The sequence below is a fragment of the Ctenopharyngodon idella genome, chromosome 3 (genome assembly GCF_019924925.1).
Source record: "Ctenopharyngodon idella isolate HZGC_01 chromosome 3, HZGC01, whole genome shotgun sequence".
NCBI classification, from domain to species: Eukaryota; Metazoa; Chordata; class Actinopteri; order Cypriniformes; family Xenocyprididae; genus Ctenopharyngodon; species Ctenopharyngodon idella.
The window spans coordinates 11,568,604-11,585,451 of record NC_067222.1 but is presented as its reverse complement, the minus strand read 5'-3'; the positions used below and the strand labels follow the sequence as shown (position 1 = coordinate 11,585,451).

The 16,848-nt window shown below is 37.8% G+C and overlaps 2 protein-coding genes across 2 annotated transcripts; one reads left to right on the top strand and one right to left on the bottom strand.

Annotated features, from left to right (window-relative positions):
- Positions 1 to 323: 323 nt before the first annotated feature.
- On the top strand, positions 324 to 16,024 carry LOC127510217 (gastrula zinc finger protein XlCGF52.1-like). Its single transcript, XM_051889784.1, has 2 exons — positions 324 to 480; positions 15,105 to 16,024. Exons 1-2 carry the CDS (start codon positions 423 to 425, stop codon positions 16,022 to 16,024), a joined length of 978 nt encoding a protein of 325 aa, XP_051745744.1. The 5' UTR covers positions 324 to 422.
- LOC127509970 (gastrula zinc finger protein XlCGF8.2DB-like) lies at positions 7,989 to 11,013 on the bottom strand. Its single transcript, XM_051889405.1, has 3 exons — positions 10,778 to 11,013; positions 9,202 to 10,201; positions 7,989 to 8,404 (listed from the first exon to the last, which is right to left on the bottom strand). The coding sequence occupies exons 1-3, from the start codon at positions 10,833 to 10,835 to the stop codon at positions 8,359 to 8,361; spliced, it is 1,104 nt and encodes a 367-aa protein (XP_051745365.1). The 5' UTR covers positions 10,836 to 11,013; the 3' UTR covers positions 7,989 to 8,358.
- Positions 16,025 to 16,848: the final 824 nt, after the last annotated feature.

Below are 16,848 nucleotides of genomic sequence, written 5' to 3'. Positions count from 1 at the left end.
ACTGTATTTCTGGCTATTATTAATATTTGGAAGAATTTACATTGCATTATTTTCTGTATTTGTAGATATGTTCATATATTGTAATGAAGAAGCAGAATACTGTTAGGCTTAGAAATGAAATGAATTTGTGAATTAGCATCAGTTACTTTACAATAGACATACAGATATAAATGCTTAGATGTGTCAGTTAGTATAAAAACAAATTCAGTAACTAATATATTTTTTGATTTTGGATGATCAACTCCTCCCACATCACACACATCATCAGTGAAGCTCCTCCCACAACAATCACATCATCAGTGAAGCTCCTCCCACTTCAGTTCTCCAATAAATGCTGGAATATTCCCATCAGACGAGCATCAGAGCATCAGGAAGAGCTGAAATCTGCAAAGACTGAGTTTATTAAAGAGGACAGTGAGAACATGAGTGATCCAGAACCCTGCAGAATGAAACACACTGAAGATACTGAAGAACAAAGAGGTTGGTGTTTATTCTTCATTCATTCATGATGCTGAACAACATTCATGTTAGAAAGATTCAAGATTTAGATGAATAGACATGTTATTTTTGCTGTTTTTATCAATAAACTGTAGACACCAAACTATCAAGTAAATTAACTTTCCAGAATAGCTGACAGGGTTGTAAGCATAACTAAAGCAAAACCTATGAATAACTTCTATAATTCATGAGAAATACAACTTTATCAGGGTTTTTATCAGTTATAAAGATTATTCTTCTTACAGTAACTTTGGTAAGAGGGTTGATGAATGTGATCAACACTGTACAGTTTGTGTAAAAACTGAGACAACAGATTGAGATTATTTTCTTCTCTTCCCATCATGCTTTAGAGCCCAGATGATGTCACTTCCTCTGAAATGCTGTTTTTAAAAGGAGGAAAATTATATCATAAGTAACAGGGTTGAGTGAAACATGTAGGACACAGATAATGTAAATTAAAATTGTCAATTTAATTTCATTATATATGACAATATTGTATATTATGATGTTAATATCGCTTAAGATAATTGTGTCATCACGATTGACAGATTGAAGATATATAACTAACTATTCATTTTCGATTTCTGTGTTATTTCACACCGACAAAATGAGTTGTTCAGCAGTAAACTGTGCTAACCGACCTACAGGATCTGACGGATCACTGAACCTTTTCTCTGTAACGTTAATTGTATAATTGTTAATTGTTCAAAATAGTGTAATAGTTTTTTTTTTAGTTAGGCCTGGTATAGTGTAATAGATTTTAGCCTAAAAACAGAACAAAAATCCTAATAATAAAATTAAATCATAATAATTATTAATGTAATTATATAGGGAACCTGCAACAATTAAAAAACAAAAACATTCAAAAATTTATTGTCCCCGTTTTTTATTAGGCTAGTAGATACAAATACTCAAATGGAAATGTCCCCGGTTTCCATTTCAATTTGGTCACCTTAGACGCTTTAATAACAAATGGTTTATCAGGAGTGTTTATGCTGGGCTGTGTAGGTTTTGAAGCGATACGTGAACTGAAACATTTATTATATAATAGGCAGAGCTGTCAGCTTAAAGTGTGACAGACTGTTTGTTGGAGAAACTGTAATATGTGGATGTTTTGGAGAGTATATATGGCAGGACGGTCCAGCTAAATATAAACCTAGATGCAAAAAGGATCTTAAGGAAAAGACTCTAGAGCAGTGGTCACCAAGCTTTTTAAGCCCAAGATCCCTGACCTTTATGAAAGACAAGATCTACCTATTGAAGAATTGATAGAAAAATGTTTATTTGCTATATAACAAGCAAACTGGCCTTAAACAAAAATATCTAGCCATTTCAAATTAGAGGTAACCACTGCATTTTAATCACAATCCAAACAAAGGTTGCATGAGCAGTTGTTTTTGATTTAATTTCAAGATTTAACAAAACAGAACAGTCTGACTTTATCTTTGTGGAATTATATGCTACACACACATACAAAAAGCATGAAACAAAAACAGCAGACAGGCTGAATGAGATGCAAATTCACTCTCTGACAGCAGGTGGTGCTTATGGAAGAGCAGTGATACAGCATTTCCTTGCTTACCGCTGTAAACAAAGCAGCACTGTACTTATAAATAGGCCTACTACTTTATTCTGAGGTAAGAGGAAAATAAAATTCCATCAAAACTTTTCTGAAGACAGTCAGTTCTCGTCAAAGATACATTTATAATTCAATTTTTATATTTTCTTCCTATATTTCGAGCATCATGAACAGTGAGCTACTCCACCTGCTACAGAATGTTCTCCTCTTCGTGTCCGTCTTCCTCTGGCCTTTTTTTAAACAGCCATTTACAGACTCAGGCATGATGTGGGCTATTTACCACACTGTCCCAGTAGCTCCCGAAAATAACAGAAAAAAATAAATACAAAAATACAGTACAAAGACTGGAGAAATGTATTTTTTGTACTTATATTTCTGTTATTTTCGGAAGCTACTGGGACAGTGATAAAGATTGCGATCGACGGATTGGTGACCACTGCTCTAGAGCAGGGGTGGGGAACGTTGATCCCGAAGGGCCATTGTCCTGTAGACTTTAGCTCCAACCCTGAAAAAATCAGTCACCTTGCCTGTAAATTTAGTATTCCTGAAGACCCTGATTAGCTTCAGGTGTGTTTAATTAGGGTTGGAGCTAAACTCTGCAGGACAGTGGCCCTCCAGAATCAGTATTAGTGACACGGAAAAGGGAGAATTACTGGTGATCGGAAGGCATAGGGTTATGGCATGGCATAAAGCTCGTGGTTTTGATTATGCTCATCAGTATTGATTATTCCTGGACAACAAGATGTCATGCAGGAGTTTAGGAAGTTCAAAGCAAATGGTTGCTAGTGAATCCAGGAAAATAAGAAAAATATAAATCTAGCATAGGAAAAGTGGGATAGAATATGTAGGTCCTAGAGAAAAACATGAATGCTATCAAACACATCAAGAACATGTGAAAAACAAATAACAAAAAAATTAACAGCAGATGGATACAATGGAAATTGATAACGTTAACTAAAGGTATAATAGGAGTAATAATAGGTGTAATTGCAATTGTGAGAATAAAAGGTATTACACCTTTAGTTATAACATTGCTTGAAATGATGGACGAGGCAGAGCCTCAGGATCCCAGAAAGAAGGTGACAGCCAAGGTCTTGCTATAGACCCAAATCCTAACAACTGGACAGTGTAAATAGTGTGAGAGTTGGGAGAGGCTGTACCTTTATTTGTCCTCACATGGACAGGTATCCAAAGGATATATCCAAAGAGAGAGCACATAGGAGCATGCTAGCATGAAATAACAAAGATCTGACTGAAGCCAACTTCTTCCTGGCCCACAACCTCACATGTTTGAAACAGAAGGTAAACAACGTCAAATTCCAGATCGCAGGATCTCACAAGGAGCTGACACATGCCAAAAGTTGCATAGACCAGCTGGAGATGGGGGCTCAGGACAGACACAATGTCCCTGGCAGAGTAGAGTCACAGAAGAAAATCCACAGACTTCAAAACGCTCTGACAGCTGAAAAGACAGCCAGAGAGTACCTGAAAAAAAAGGAAAAGGAACTATTTCACAAAGAGTCGCTATTAAAAATGGCAAATTCTGAACTCTTGGACAAAGACGCCACAATCAAGGCCCGTGAAGGTCACCTGAATGTGTCCAGATCTGGGATTGAAGCTCTGACCCAGCAGCTGGACAACATAAAAGATGAACTTAACATGTTCCAGTGAGAACTGAGACACTCTTACCTGCAGCAGAAAGAACCACAGCATTAAAGATATCTCACTCCCCCACATGGAATCAGCAGAAGAGCCTCCCCTAGCCAAGCACCGAGGTACAAAGAGGGGAGCCAAAGCCTTCTACTGGACATGCCTGCATCGAACCTTCTAAGGCTAGTAAGAGAGCTCCTTGAACAGTACTTACCTGAGGAGTACTCAGAAGCACAAGCTTCTGACCACTCACACAACACCACTCAGATCTGCTCAAGTCGGCGCCGCCACAAGAGCAGAGGGACACAGCAAACTTCAGACTCCTTCTGACTGAGAGCAGAGGTAACAAACGCCTGCTGCCCTTCTGTCATCAACCCTAGGTCAGTCTGAAACACTCTTCACATTACAACTCCCATAACCTCTTCCTGCAAACACCTGCTTCACGGGTGTCTGAACGGCAGGTGACACTGTCAAGGCACCTGCTACCTCGACACCTGCTGAGCAAGCTCAAAGACCTGAACCTTGCCACCAGCAAACATCTCGCCCGCACTAACTGACTTTAGGGTGACAGGTGACACACTGTCAAGGCACCGGCCTCCTCGATGCCTGCAGCACCAGCTCAGAGACCTGAGCTTGTCTACTGTCTACATCAACCGCCATGGAATGACCACCACTCCAGGAGACACATACAACCAGAGCCCATCTCAGCCTTCCAGCCTTGTGTGCCAGTGGTGTGTCTGATCTTTCTGCACCTTCAACGTCACTCGCTGTTGCCATAAGAGGGACAACAACGATCGAAAGGGGGGAATTATGTAACGACTGAGACAAATCAGACACAATTATTTGTTATAGTTAACCAATAATGGTTTAAAGCACTATGGGGCCTGTCCCCAATCCCAGAGAAGTTCTCAGTTACAAGTTTTATTGCGCTAAAGAATGTGGTGGCCACATGGAAGAGCAGAGAAGAGACACAGAAAACGTGCATCTTTCCTGCATTTTCCCCACAGAACACAGACTTTCCTGCATTCATTTATAGACAGACTGTTCTATAAATGACATGCAATGATCATGATCATTATTACCGTTGTTGTATTGCACTCATTGTATTCACGTTTTATGATACATTTAAGGTAACTTAAATTATGCCATGTTTAGTGTCTATGGGTTCGTATCGAGAAGATTTAAATGCTTGTGTATGCGGTATGTCCATACCTGTGCAACACATCAGTATTACAAGAATCTTTAATAGTTCATCTTCAAAAACTCAGCCAGTTAATCTTGCTCGGTCGTAAAAGCCCTGACAGGAGGCGTGTTGTCGCCCGGAAATACAACATCTTCATTGGTCATGTCAACCCTAAGAGGTGGGACTTTGACCAGAGGTTAAAAGCCAGTGCACAACGCCCCTCCCTCTCTTTTTTTCTTGCTTCTTGGACGACTGAAGAGACCCCTTGTTGCTGCAGGCCTCAGCCTACAACCCATCCATGTGCTCATCTATGACAGAGAGAAAGAACTTTGTTCCCCACTAAGAGTCAAATTAACAGCTTAAGTTGTTTCATAGTACTTCATCCAACACAGAAGATACTGGCAACAACTTCGGACCGAATCATCAAGATTTCTTCTCAGCCTGCAGATCCGATGCTCCTCAGCCTAAAGGCATCTTGCAAGTATCGTACATTTGAACACTAAACAGTACTAGTACTGGGTCAAGTGTTGACGAAAAAGATATGTCTTTAGCATTTTTTTGAAAATGGCTAAAGACTCAGCTGCTCGGATAGAGCATGGTAGGTCATTCCACCAGCCAGGAACAGACAGAGAGAAGGTCCGTGAGAGTGATTTTGTGCCCCTTTGTGATGGCACCACAAGGTGCCGTTCACTTGCAGAACGCAAGTTTCTGGAGGGCGCATAAGTCTGAAGTAGTGGGTTTAGGTATAGCGATGCAGAGCCAGTGGTTGTTCTGTAGGAAAACATCAGAGCCTTGAATTGGATGCGAGCAGCTATTGGCAGCAAATGCAAACTGATGAAGAGAGGTGTGACATGCGCTCTCTTCGGTTCGTTAAAGACCAGTCTTGCTGCAGCATTCTGGATCAGTTGTAGAGGCTTGACAGTGCATGCTGGAAGGCCTGCCAAGAGAGCATTACAATAGTCCAGTCTGGATAGAACAAGAGCTTGGACAAGAATTTATGTGGAATGCTCCGATAGGAAGGGTCTAATCTTCCTGATGTTGTACAAGGCAAATCTGCAGGATCGGGCCGTTGTAGCAATGTGATCTGTGAAGCTTAAACAATCATCCATCACCACTCCAAGGTTCCTGGCTGTCCTGGAAGCAGTAATGGTTGACGACTCAAGTTGAATTGAAAGGTTATGATAAAGTGTTGGGTTGGCACCGACCACAAGCAGTTCCGTTTTTGCAAGGTTGAGTTAAAGGTGGTGGTCCTTCATCCAGGCAGAAATGGCTGTCAGGCAGGCTGCGAAAACTGCTGAACCACCAGTGTTTTATTTTTGTTTTACTTGGTTTAGTGTCTGATTTTGTGTCATAACACACAACACATTTAAAGTTAAAAAATGGAACAAAATTAAGACAAGTCGCAAACCTTATATTTTGCATGCTTACCTATGTACCTCCTAAAAACATGTATGGTTGAGACTCAAATCTCTGTTATTATAAATTGACCCTAAAAGTGGAACTTTTAGCATTTCAGAAGATTACATTTGGAGTCTAAGGAATAAAAAATGTATCTGGAAATGTGATCTAGAGCAGTGGTTCCCAACCTTTTTTACGCCAAGGCCCACCTCCTCTCTGAATCAACACGGCACGGCCCACCTGCGCATCAATAATTGCGTAATCGCGCATTCCTAATGTACGACTGCTGTATGTCACTGTAATCGTCTTTACCTTCATTATTATCGTCATCCATCAAAACCTGACCCATATCTGTGTTACTCTTGGTTTCCAGTTTTATTGTGTAGAAACCATAGAAACATCAAAGACGCTTTAATATATTACACGTTTTATTAGACAAGGGAACAACTGTTTGGTTACATTTATAAACTAAGTATTGTTATATACACTATATTGCACATGAACTTTGATGATATCCCATGCTTAATCTGTAGGGTTTAATATGGAGTTGGCCCACCCTTTGCAGCTATAACAGCCCCAACTCTTCTGGGAAGGCTTTCCACAAGGTTTAGGAGTGTGTTTATGGGAATTTTTGACCATTCTTCTAGAAGCGCATTTGTGAGGTCAGGCACTGATGTTGGCGAGAAGGCCTGGCTCACAGTCTCCGCTCTAATTCATCCCAAAGGTGTTCTATCAGGTTGAGGTCAGGACTCTGTGCAGGCCAGTCAAGTTTCTCCAAACCAAACTCGCTCATCCATGTCTTTATGGACCTTGCTTTGTGCACTGGTGCACAGTCATGTTGGAACAGGAAGGGGCCATCCCCAAACTGTTCCCACAAAGTTGGGAGCATGAAATTGTCCAAAATGTCTTGGTATGCTGAAGCATTAAGAGTTCCTTTCACTGGAACTAAGGGGTCAAGCCCAAGCCCTGAAAAACAACCCCACACCATAACCCCCTCTCCACCGAACTTTACACTTGGCACAATGCAGTCAGGCAAGTACCGTTCTCCTGGCAACCACCAAACCCAGACTCGTCCATCGGATTGCCAGACAGAGAAGCGTGATTCGTCACTCCAGAGAACATCTCCACTGCTCTACAGTCCAGTGGCGGCGTGCTTTACACCACTGCATCCAACACTTGGCAATGTAAGGCTTGGATGCAGCTGCTCGGCCATGGAAACCCATTCCATGAAGCTCTCTACACACTGTTCTTGAGATAATCTGAAGAACACACAAAGTTTGGAGGTCTGTAGCTATTGACTCTGCACTATTGTCACTTCCCTGAAATACGACCCATAGGAGCGTTTACTAAAGTGGCGCCCCTATCGACAACAGGACACTTTCATTTTAATTCATGAAATATGACCCATATGAGCGTTTGCTAAAGTTGTGCCCCTATCGACAACAGGACACTTTCATTTTAATGCATTGTTACCTTTTATCTGTGTCATATTTCGGGTTTCGCTCAATTGGCAGAGCATTGCGATATATAACAATATGCAATCATGTGATCATTTATTTTGTAAAAACTGTGTTTAAAGTTCATAGTAATTGTTCTGAAGCCTTATGGTGTGAATGAACAACAAACTGACTAGAACAAACTGTGAAATGTATATATGATACTGGATAACAAGAGTGAAACTTAATAATGTAGACAGACAACAATCTCATTCAATGACAGTCATGTGTGCAGTGAAATATAATTTATTAGGCATTTAAAAGCTCTACTAAGAAAATTAAAAACATGAAAAGCTCAAAAAGCAATCATAACAAGCTACTTCATGGCTTTCAGAGCTAAAAATATTCCTGATTCAAGGAGAATCAGCAGAAAATACAAATGAACGATAACTACTAATTTCCTTCATAAAAGAGAACTCAGTGACACAAATTCATTCAGAAAATTAACACAAATTCCTGGAGATGAACTTTGGATGATGTTTGTTTGTCAAATCACTCATTGACACAACCTCTTTGTTCTTCAGTATCATGATGTTTCATCTGCAGGTTCTGGATCACTGGATCTCCCTGTCCTCTCCTTCCAGATGCTTTCTGGTAGGTCTGACAAAAACAAACAAGTTTCATTTCCAACAGACATGATGTGAGATGAATAGGAAATATTTCAGACTCTGCAATCAGACATAAAAAAAAAAATAGTGACATTGATCATGTAACTCAAGATTGTCCAAATCATTCACAACACAAATCATATTTACATATATTACTTATCAGGTTTTGTTGAAGCCACAGCAACACAACACACAAAACAATCTTAAATTATCAACAACTAATTGATGAAATCGCTGCAGAAAAAGTGCACAAGCAAAGTTGCGTGTGAATGGTGAACCGGTTTTTAACCGGTTTATTGAAACGAACTCTCCAAAAGAACCAGTTTGCGGAAAAGAACCGAACTTCCCATCACTGATGCTGATTGGTTAGATATTTGTTGTTGGCCTCGGCTCGACTAACTTGTAAACAGTGTATTTGAAATATTACTGAGTCCCCCTTTAAGATGTAGATAAAATTTACTTTTAACAACCTAATTTTTATATGGCAAATTTTAAATATTCGACTCATATTTAATGTACTAATCTTCTTCTATATTTTCATACTGAACTGACCGACAGCTTCAGTGATTATAAAAGCACTCTTGCTTTCTGTGTAATTCTTTGCAATTTGAAGACATTTTTATTTTTCATGAGTCTTCATGAGTTTTCATACTTAAATTCAAAAAGTGTCAAATGATGTGACGCACCAGTGCCTTCACCACACACCAGCTATACGTGGAGAGGAGAGACAGAGAGCCAACTAACACAGAAGAGACTTTGTTTCTCAGCGCATAAAGATGAACTACTTACTGTGATCTCAGACTGTGGGGATGTGGTTTCTCCACTGCATGGATCTTCATGTGTATCTTCAGGTTATTTTTAAAAGTAAAACTCTTTCCACACTGATCACATGTGAACGGTTTCTCTCCAGTGTGGATCCTCTCATGTGTTTTCAGATTTGCTGACCGACTGAATCTCTTGTCACAGTGTGAACACTTGTAAGGTTTTTCTCCAGTGTGAATAATCTGGTGCCGTTTTAAACTGTTTGCTGCAGTAAAAGTCTTCTCACACTCAAAGCACATATAAGCTTTTACACCAGTGTGAATTTTCTCATGTCTCTGTAAATATTTCCGCTGTGAAAATCTCTTTCCACACACAGAACATGAATGTGGCTTCTCCTTCGTATGAACTGTCAGGTGTATCTTCAGAGCTGATGACCCAAGAAATGTTTTCCCACACTGATCACATATGAACGACTTCTCTCCAGTGTGGATCATCATGTGAACATTAAGGTTTGCTGATTTTGTGAAGCTCTTCCAACATTGATCACATGTGAACGGCTTCTCTCCAGTGTGGATTTTCATGTGTTCTTTAAGGTGTTCTGATCGGGTGAAACTCTTCCCACATTGATGGCATACATGCGGCTTCTCTCCAGTGTGGATCCTCATGTGAACATCAAGATGATGTTTTTTTGAGAATCTCTTTCCACACTGATCACAATTGAACGGCTTCTCTCCTGTATGAACTACCATGTGAACATCAAGACTTCGTTTGTATGTGAAACTCTTCCCACATTGATCACATGTGAACGGTCTCTCTCCAGTGTGGATCCTCATGTGATGCTCAAGACTTTGTTTGGTTGTGAAACTCTTTCCACACTGAGTGCAGGTTGTAGATTTCTTTGCTCTTCTTTTCTTTAAAAATGTCTTTTTAGTCTTTGAGCTACTCAAAGGTTTTTCTCCAGGTTTGTCATGATGTTCCTCCTCCACTTCACTCAGTTCTTCACTCTCCTCCTTCACTTCCATCAGGTCTGAAATGAAAGAAAAAAAGTGAACCTGATGTAGAAGCAGAAAGTAGATAAAATTTCTTAAAATTGTGACTCTCAGGAAGTGACATCATCTAGGCTCTTTCTACAGCATGATGGGAGGAGAAGAAAATAATCTCAATCCATTGTCTCAGTTTTTACACAAACTGTACAGTGTTGATCACATTCATAAACCCTCTTATCAAAGTTTAACTATAAATCAGCTTTTGCTAAAGTTACAATTAGAACCCTGTCAACCATTTTGGAGAGTTAATTTACTTCATACATTTTGGTGTTAACTGGTTACTCCTAAAAATAACAATGTTGTAAACTATATTAAAAATGTCTAAAATTCTGGTAATGTTGCAAATTGTAAACCAGGTACAAAATAAATGTAAAATAAAACAGTTAAAATAATATTTAGATTAATCTGATGTTGACAATCAATATGAAAGTTTCTTGAACCTCCCTTTACTGCTCATACGTTACATTTTGTTTTATCTAAATACGCTAAAGTGTTCTTGAATCTTTCTAACATGAATGTTGTTCAGCATCATGAATGAATGAAGAATAAACACCAACCTCTTTGTTCTTCAGTATCTTCAGTGTGTTTCATTCTGCAGGGTTCTGGATCACTCATGTTCTCACTGTCCTCTTTAATAAACTCAGCCTTTGCAGATTTCAGCTCTTCCTGATGCTCTGATGCTCGTCTGATGGGAATATTCCAGCATTTATTGGAGAACTGCTGTGGGAGGAGCTGATGATGTGATTGTTGTGGGAGGAGCTTCAATGATTATGATTTCCAGTGTGGGAGGAGCTGATCTGCCAAAATCAAAAATATATCAGTTTGAGTTTGTTTTTATAATAATTGACACTTCTAAGCATTTATGCCTGTCTCTCTATTCATCGTAAAGTAACTGAAGCTAATAAATAAATAAATATTATTGCTAATCCTAACATTATTCTGCTTCTTTATTAAAATACATGTAGATATCAAGAAATACAGAAAAGAATATAAATAATGTAAATTCTTCCAAATATAAATAATGGTAAGAAAAAGAAAACAGTTGAAATCATAAACACAGAAATAAATGTCTATATTGTAGTCAACAAATCACCTCAGTCTGCTGACACCAATGAAATGAGCTTTAAGTGTCAATTTACAGCAGATCTGAAGACATCAGCATAATAAATGAGGTGAAAACAGGAACTATTGACATGAAATAAAGAGTGTTTTCAGCAGTTTCTCTGTTAATATTGATGATCCTCAGACTATCAACACTCATTCAACAAGACATTCAGATCATCTCACTTTATTCTGATTGTTTGCTGTTAGAAACACATTATTTTAATCAGGATACGCTAAAAGCCAAAACTGCTCTATTGAAAGACAACACTGTAATTTCTCACAATATGAAATGAATAAAGCATTGATAACACCAAAACTAGGTCTGCATGACTTTGGGAAAAAACTAACACGGCGATATTTTGTTTATCTGTGATATTGAAAACAGTTTGATTGGTTGTGGTCAATTTGAACGATTTGAAATTGGGTGGTCAACAATTTGAATAGCTCTATTTGGAAAGAATGATTCATTCTAGGATGATTGGGGTGATTTTGTAGTATCCTATCCTCCATCACTAGAGATTGTCAAAGTCTTTTTTTTGTTGTTTTTTTTGCGCACAGAAAGTATTCTCGTCACTTCATTACATTAACCACTGTAGTCACATAAACTGTTTTAAATATGTCTTTAGTAGCTTTCTGAGCGTTTTTGAAATTGAAAATGTTAATTATCTTTCTGTCAATGGAGGCCTCACTGAGATATTGGATTTCATCACAAATATCTTAATTTGTGTTCTGAAGATAAACGAAGGTCTTACGGGTGTGGACATGAGGGTGAGTAATTAATGACATTATTTTCATTTTTGGGTGAACTAACCCATTACATTGACAAAGTAAAAAAAAAAAAAAAAAAAAAAAAACATGACAGTACAAAACATTAGTTAATTAAATAACAGGCTAGATAAAATACACATTTGTGAGGGTGAGGTAAATTTGACTTTTTTTCTGCCATGATCACTCTGTATGTTTTGGGAAGATCATATGTGAACAAAAGTGGTCAATGTGGAAAATATGGGGAAATTCATGTTTTTTTTTTTCTGTTTAAAATTCTTCTAACATTTAATGGAATGTAGTTTTAATTTTTCTACCCACATTTGCAGATTGGAAATGTATTTTCTTGTGCCCTGAAATACATTTTTGAATGTTAATGTATTTTTCTTAAAATATATTACATATACTACATTTTAAAATATATTTTAAGTATATGACGTTGAAACAAAATATACTTTCAGTTTCAAAAATACATTTTATTGAACTTCACTGTTTACAACACTTATTTACCATCTATTTAAAATATATTTCGGCCAGATAAAATACATTTTTCCCGTGTAAGAATGACATAATTTTTATTTTGTGGTGAACTATAACCTTTAATTAATTTCACAACTTGACTGAACTATATGTTCTACAGAAGTGCACATTACCCATTCACAATTGTCTTTTCATTACAGTAAATACCCCTCTAATGCACCAAGAGGATATTTTGATTGGCACATATTGGTATAAGTCCAAAGGTGTAAACTGCTGAACCACCAGTGTTTTATTTTTGTTTTACTTGGTTTAGTGTCTGATTTTGTGACAATGAACAATCCGCTGTCTGTACTTAACCTGTCACTGATGCTAGCACCCAAGCCTTATGATGTGATACGTCATATTCCACTGTTATATATGTGATGCTAAAGGCTACTTATGCTAAACCACTGCGATAATAAATACGCATGTTCATGGGAAATATCAGTCGTCTCTCATAGTGAGAAGCAGCATGTGTGTCCTGTGAAGAAAACGGCAGAGATTAGAGGTGTAAGAGACACAACAGTCCTCAATCAGCATAATGACGATTCCCTCGCATCTGATTCAGAGCATTAGCATACTGTGATGATGATGAAGGCCATTGTCCCACATTTAACTCTCATGAATACTTTTAAAGTGATAACGGGCAGAGTTAAACCCATACTTCATGTCAATAGTTCCTGTTTTCACCTCACTAATTATGCTGAAGACTTCAGATCTGCTGTAAATTGACACTTCAAGGATTAGTTTGCTTAATAGTTCATAAGATACTCACCCCCATGTCATCCAAGATTTTCATGTCTTTCTTTCTTTTCTTTCTTTCGTGATGTAGGCAGAAGTACAGATCCAGTGTCTGCAAAGCGAACATGCAAAGATTAAGCCAAATGCCCTTTACAAAAAAAGGTAAAACAACAATATCGGACAATTTTGACGGACAAAGTTTCTCGCCACGTGACCTTTCAACATAATGCATGGCACATCGCAGAGCAGTACATTTTATATATATATATATATATATATATATATATATATATACACAAAATGGTCGATCATTTCTTTAGACTCTTATTCCTCATCTGGGATCATGTAGAGCTCTTTGAAGCTGCACTGAAACTGACATTTGGACCTTCAACCCGTTGAACCCCACTGAAGTCCACTATATGGAGAAAAATCCTGGAACGTTTTCCTCAAAAACCTTCATTTCTTTTCAACTGAAGAAAGAAGGACATGAACATCTTGAATGACTTGGGGGTGAGTAAATTATCAGGACATTTTCATTCAGAAGTCAGTTAAGCTCATTTAATCGATGTCAACAGATTGAAAGTATTTATTGGGTACAAATATGTACATATATTTCTGTGTTTATGCTTTCAATTGTTTTTCTGGCCATTATTAATATTTGGAAGAATTTCCATTGCATTATTTTCTGTATTTGTAGATATGTTCATATATTGTAATGAAGAAGCAGAATACTGTTAGGCTTAGAAATGAAATGAATTTGTGAATTAGCATCAGTTACTTTACAATAGACATACAGATATAAATGCTTAGATGTGTCAATTAGTATAAAAACAAATTCAGTAACTAATATATTTTTTGATTTTGGATGATCAACTCCTCCCACATCACACACATCATCAGTGAAGCTCCTCCCTCATCACGCACATCATCAGTGAAGCTCCTCCCTCATCACGCACATCATCAGTGAAGCTCCTCCCACAACAATCACATCATCAGTGAAGCTCCTCCCACATCAGTTCACCAGTAAGTACTGGAATATTCCCATCAGACGAGCATCAGAGCATCAGGAAGAGCTGAAATCTGCAAAGACTGAGTTTATTAAAGAGGACAGTGAGAACATGAGTGATCCAGAACCCTGCAGAATGAAACACACTGAAGATACTGAAGAACAAAGAGGTTGGTGTTTATTCTTCATTCATTCATGATAGAAAGATTCAAGATTTAGATGAGTAGAAATGTTATTTTTGCTGTTTTTATCAATAAACTGTAGACACCAAACTATCAAGTAAATGAACTTTCCAGAATAGCTGACAGGGTTGTAAGCATAACTAAAGCAAAACCTGATAAAAACCCTGATAAAGTTGTATTTCTCATGAATTATTGAAGTTATTCATAGTTATAAAGATTATTCTTCTTACAGTAACTTTGGTAAGAGGGTTGATGAATGTGATCAACACTGTACAGTTTGTGTAAAAACTGAGACAATGGATTGAGATTATTTTCTTATATTTAAGAGCTCTCACTACAGAAACAAGGGGTTTGTTTCTATAATGCTTTAAAAATGATAACTGGAAGGTCAATGTAAAGTACATGGAAAGTTTCAGGGACGTATAATTAATTTATAAACAGGCATCAGAGTGATCATATTATTTGATAGCAGTTGTGTACTTTTTTAGATCAGGGTTCACGTTTATGTCCTTTCATTTCATATTTCTCTCTTTGAAATGTTTTGGTGATTTTTTTCTTTCATTTCAGACCTGATGGAAGAGAGCGAGGAGAGTGAAGAACTGAGTGAAGTGGAGGAGGAACATCATGACAAACCTGGAGAAAAACCTTTGAGTCGCTCAAAGACTAAAAAGACATTTTTAAAGAAAAGAAGAGCCAAGAAATCTGCAACCTGCACTCAGTGTGGAAAGAGTTTCACAAACAAACAAAATCTTGAGCGTCACATGAGAATTCATACTGGAGAGAAGCCGTTCAAGTGTTTTCAGTGTGAGAAAAGTTTGACAACCAAACAGCATCTTGAGCGTCACATGAGGATCCACACTGGAGAGAAGCCGTTCACATGTGATCACTGTGGCAAAACATTTTGTAGGGCATCAGCCCTTAAGGCACATCTGACAGTTCATACAAAGGAGAAGCCACATTCATGTTCTGCGTGTGGAAAGAGTTTTTCACTGCTGAAAATTTTAAAAACACATCAGAAAATACACACTGGTGTGAGAGAGTTCATGTGCTTTGAGTGTGAGAAGACTTTTACTACAGCAAACTGTTTAAAACGGCACCAGAGAATTCACACTGGAGAACAACCTTACAAGTGTTCACACTGTGACAAGAGATTCAGTCAGTCATCATCTCTGAAAACACATGAGAGGATCCACAGCAGAGAGAAACCTTACAAGTGTTCATACTGTGACAAGAGATTCAGTGATTCATCAACTCTGAAAACACATGAGAGGATCCACACTGGAGAGAAACCTTACAAGTGTTCACACTGTGACATGAGATTCAGTGATTCATCAAATCTGAAAAGACACGAGAGGATCCACACTGGAGAGAAGCTGCTCACGTGTGATCAGTGTGGAAAGAGTTTCACTATTAAAAGTCACCTGAAGATACACATGAAGATCCATATAGTGGAGAAACCACATCACCACAGAGATCACGGTAAGTAATTCATCTGTATAAGCAACAAAATCTCTTCTGTGGAAGTTAGTCACAGTCAAATCATCAGGGGGCTGTGCAGCTACATTTGGTCAAATAAAATTACTTCAAATAAAATTTTCCGAAAGATGGTTTTGGTCATTTAAGGTAGTTGTTATCACGCTGATATATATTCAATTGTTCGTTTTGTGATAAGTTTGATTTTAGCTAGCAATTTGATGCTATAGAAACGGGGCGTGTCGTCATGACTGACAGATTAAAGATATATAACTAACTATTAATTTTCGATTTCTGTGTTATTTCACACCGACAAAATGAGTTGTTCAGCAGTAAACTGTACTAACCGACTTACAGGATCTGACGGATCACTTAACTTTTTTCGGTAGCGTTAAATGTGGGCTTTATAAGCTAATTAATAAATGTTATTAGTTAAGATAACACGCCTAACGTTAGCCATGACAGGAAAAACCAGGTGATCGTTACCTGGCAGTTACTAATTATTTTTATAGGTATAAAATAATAATTAGCAGGACAAAACTAATGATAGCCTACTCTAATTAATTATAGAGCACTGTCTACAGCAATCGATCTCCTGCAACTTTATTTAAAATGGCAGGAACGTTTCTGAGATTTTAGAGTTGTTTCTAGTGGCATATTATATTGAGTTTATCTAATGAATTTGCTGTTTCAAAAATATTATTGCTCTAGAAACAGAATAGCCTATTATTTTATAGGTAGAATTTTAAATCGTGTTTAATTTATATAGCCTATTTAAAATACATCAATGATGACGCAGTCGTCTGGGCGGAAGTTTGATACCGCGACTCCACTGACG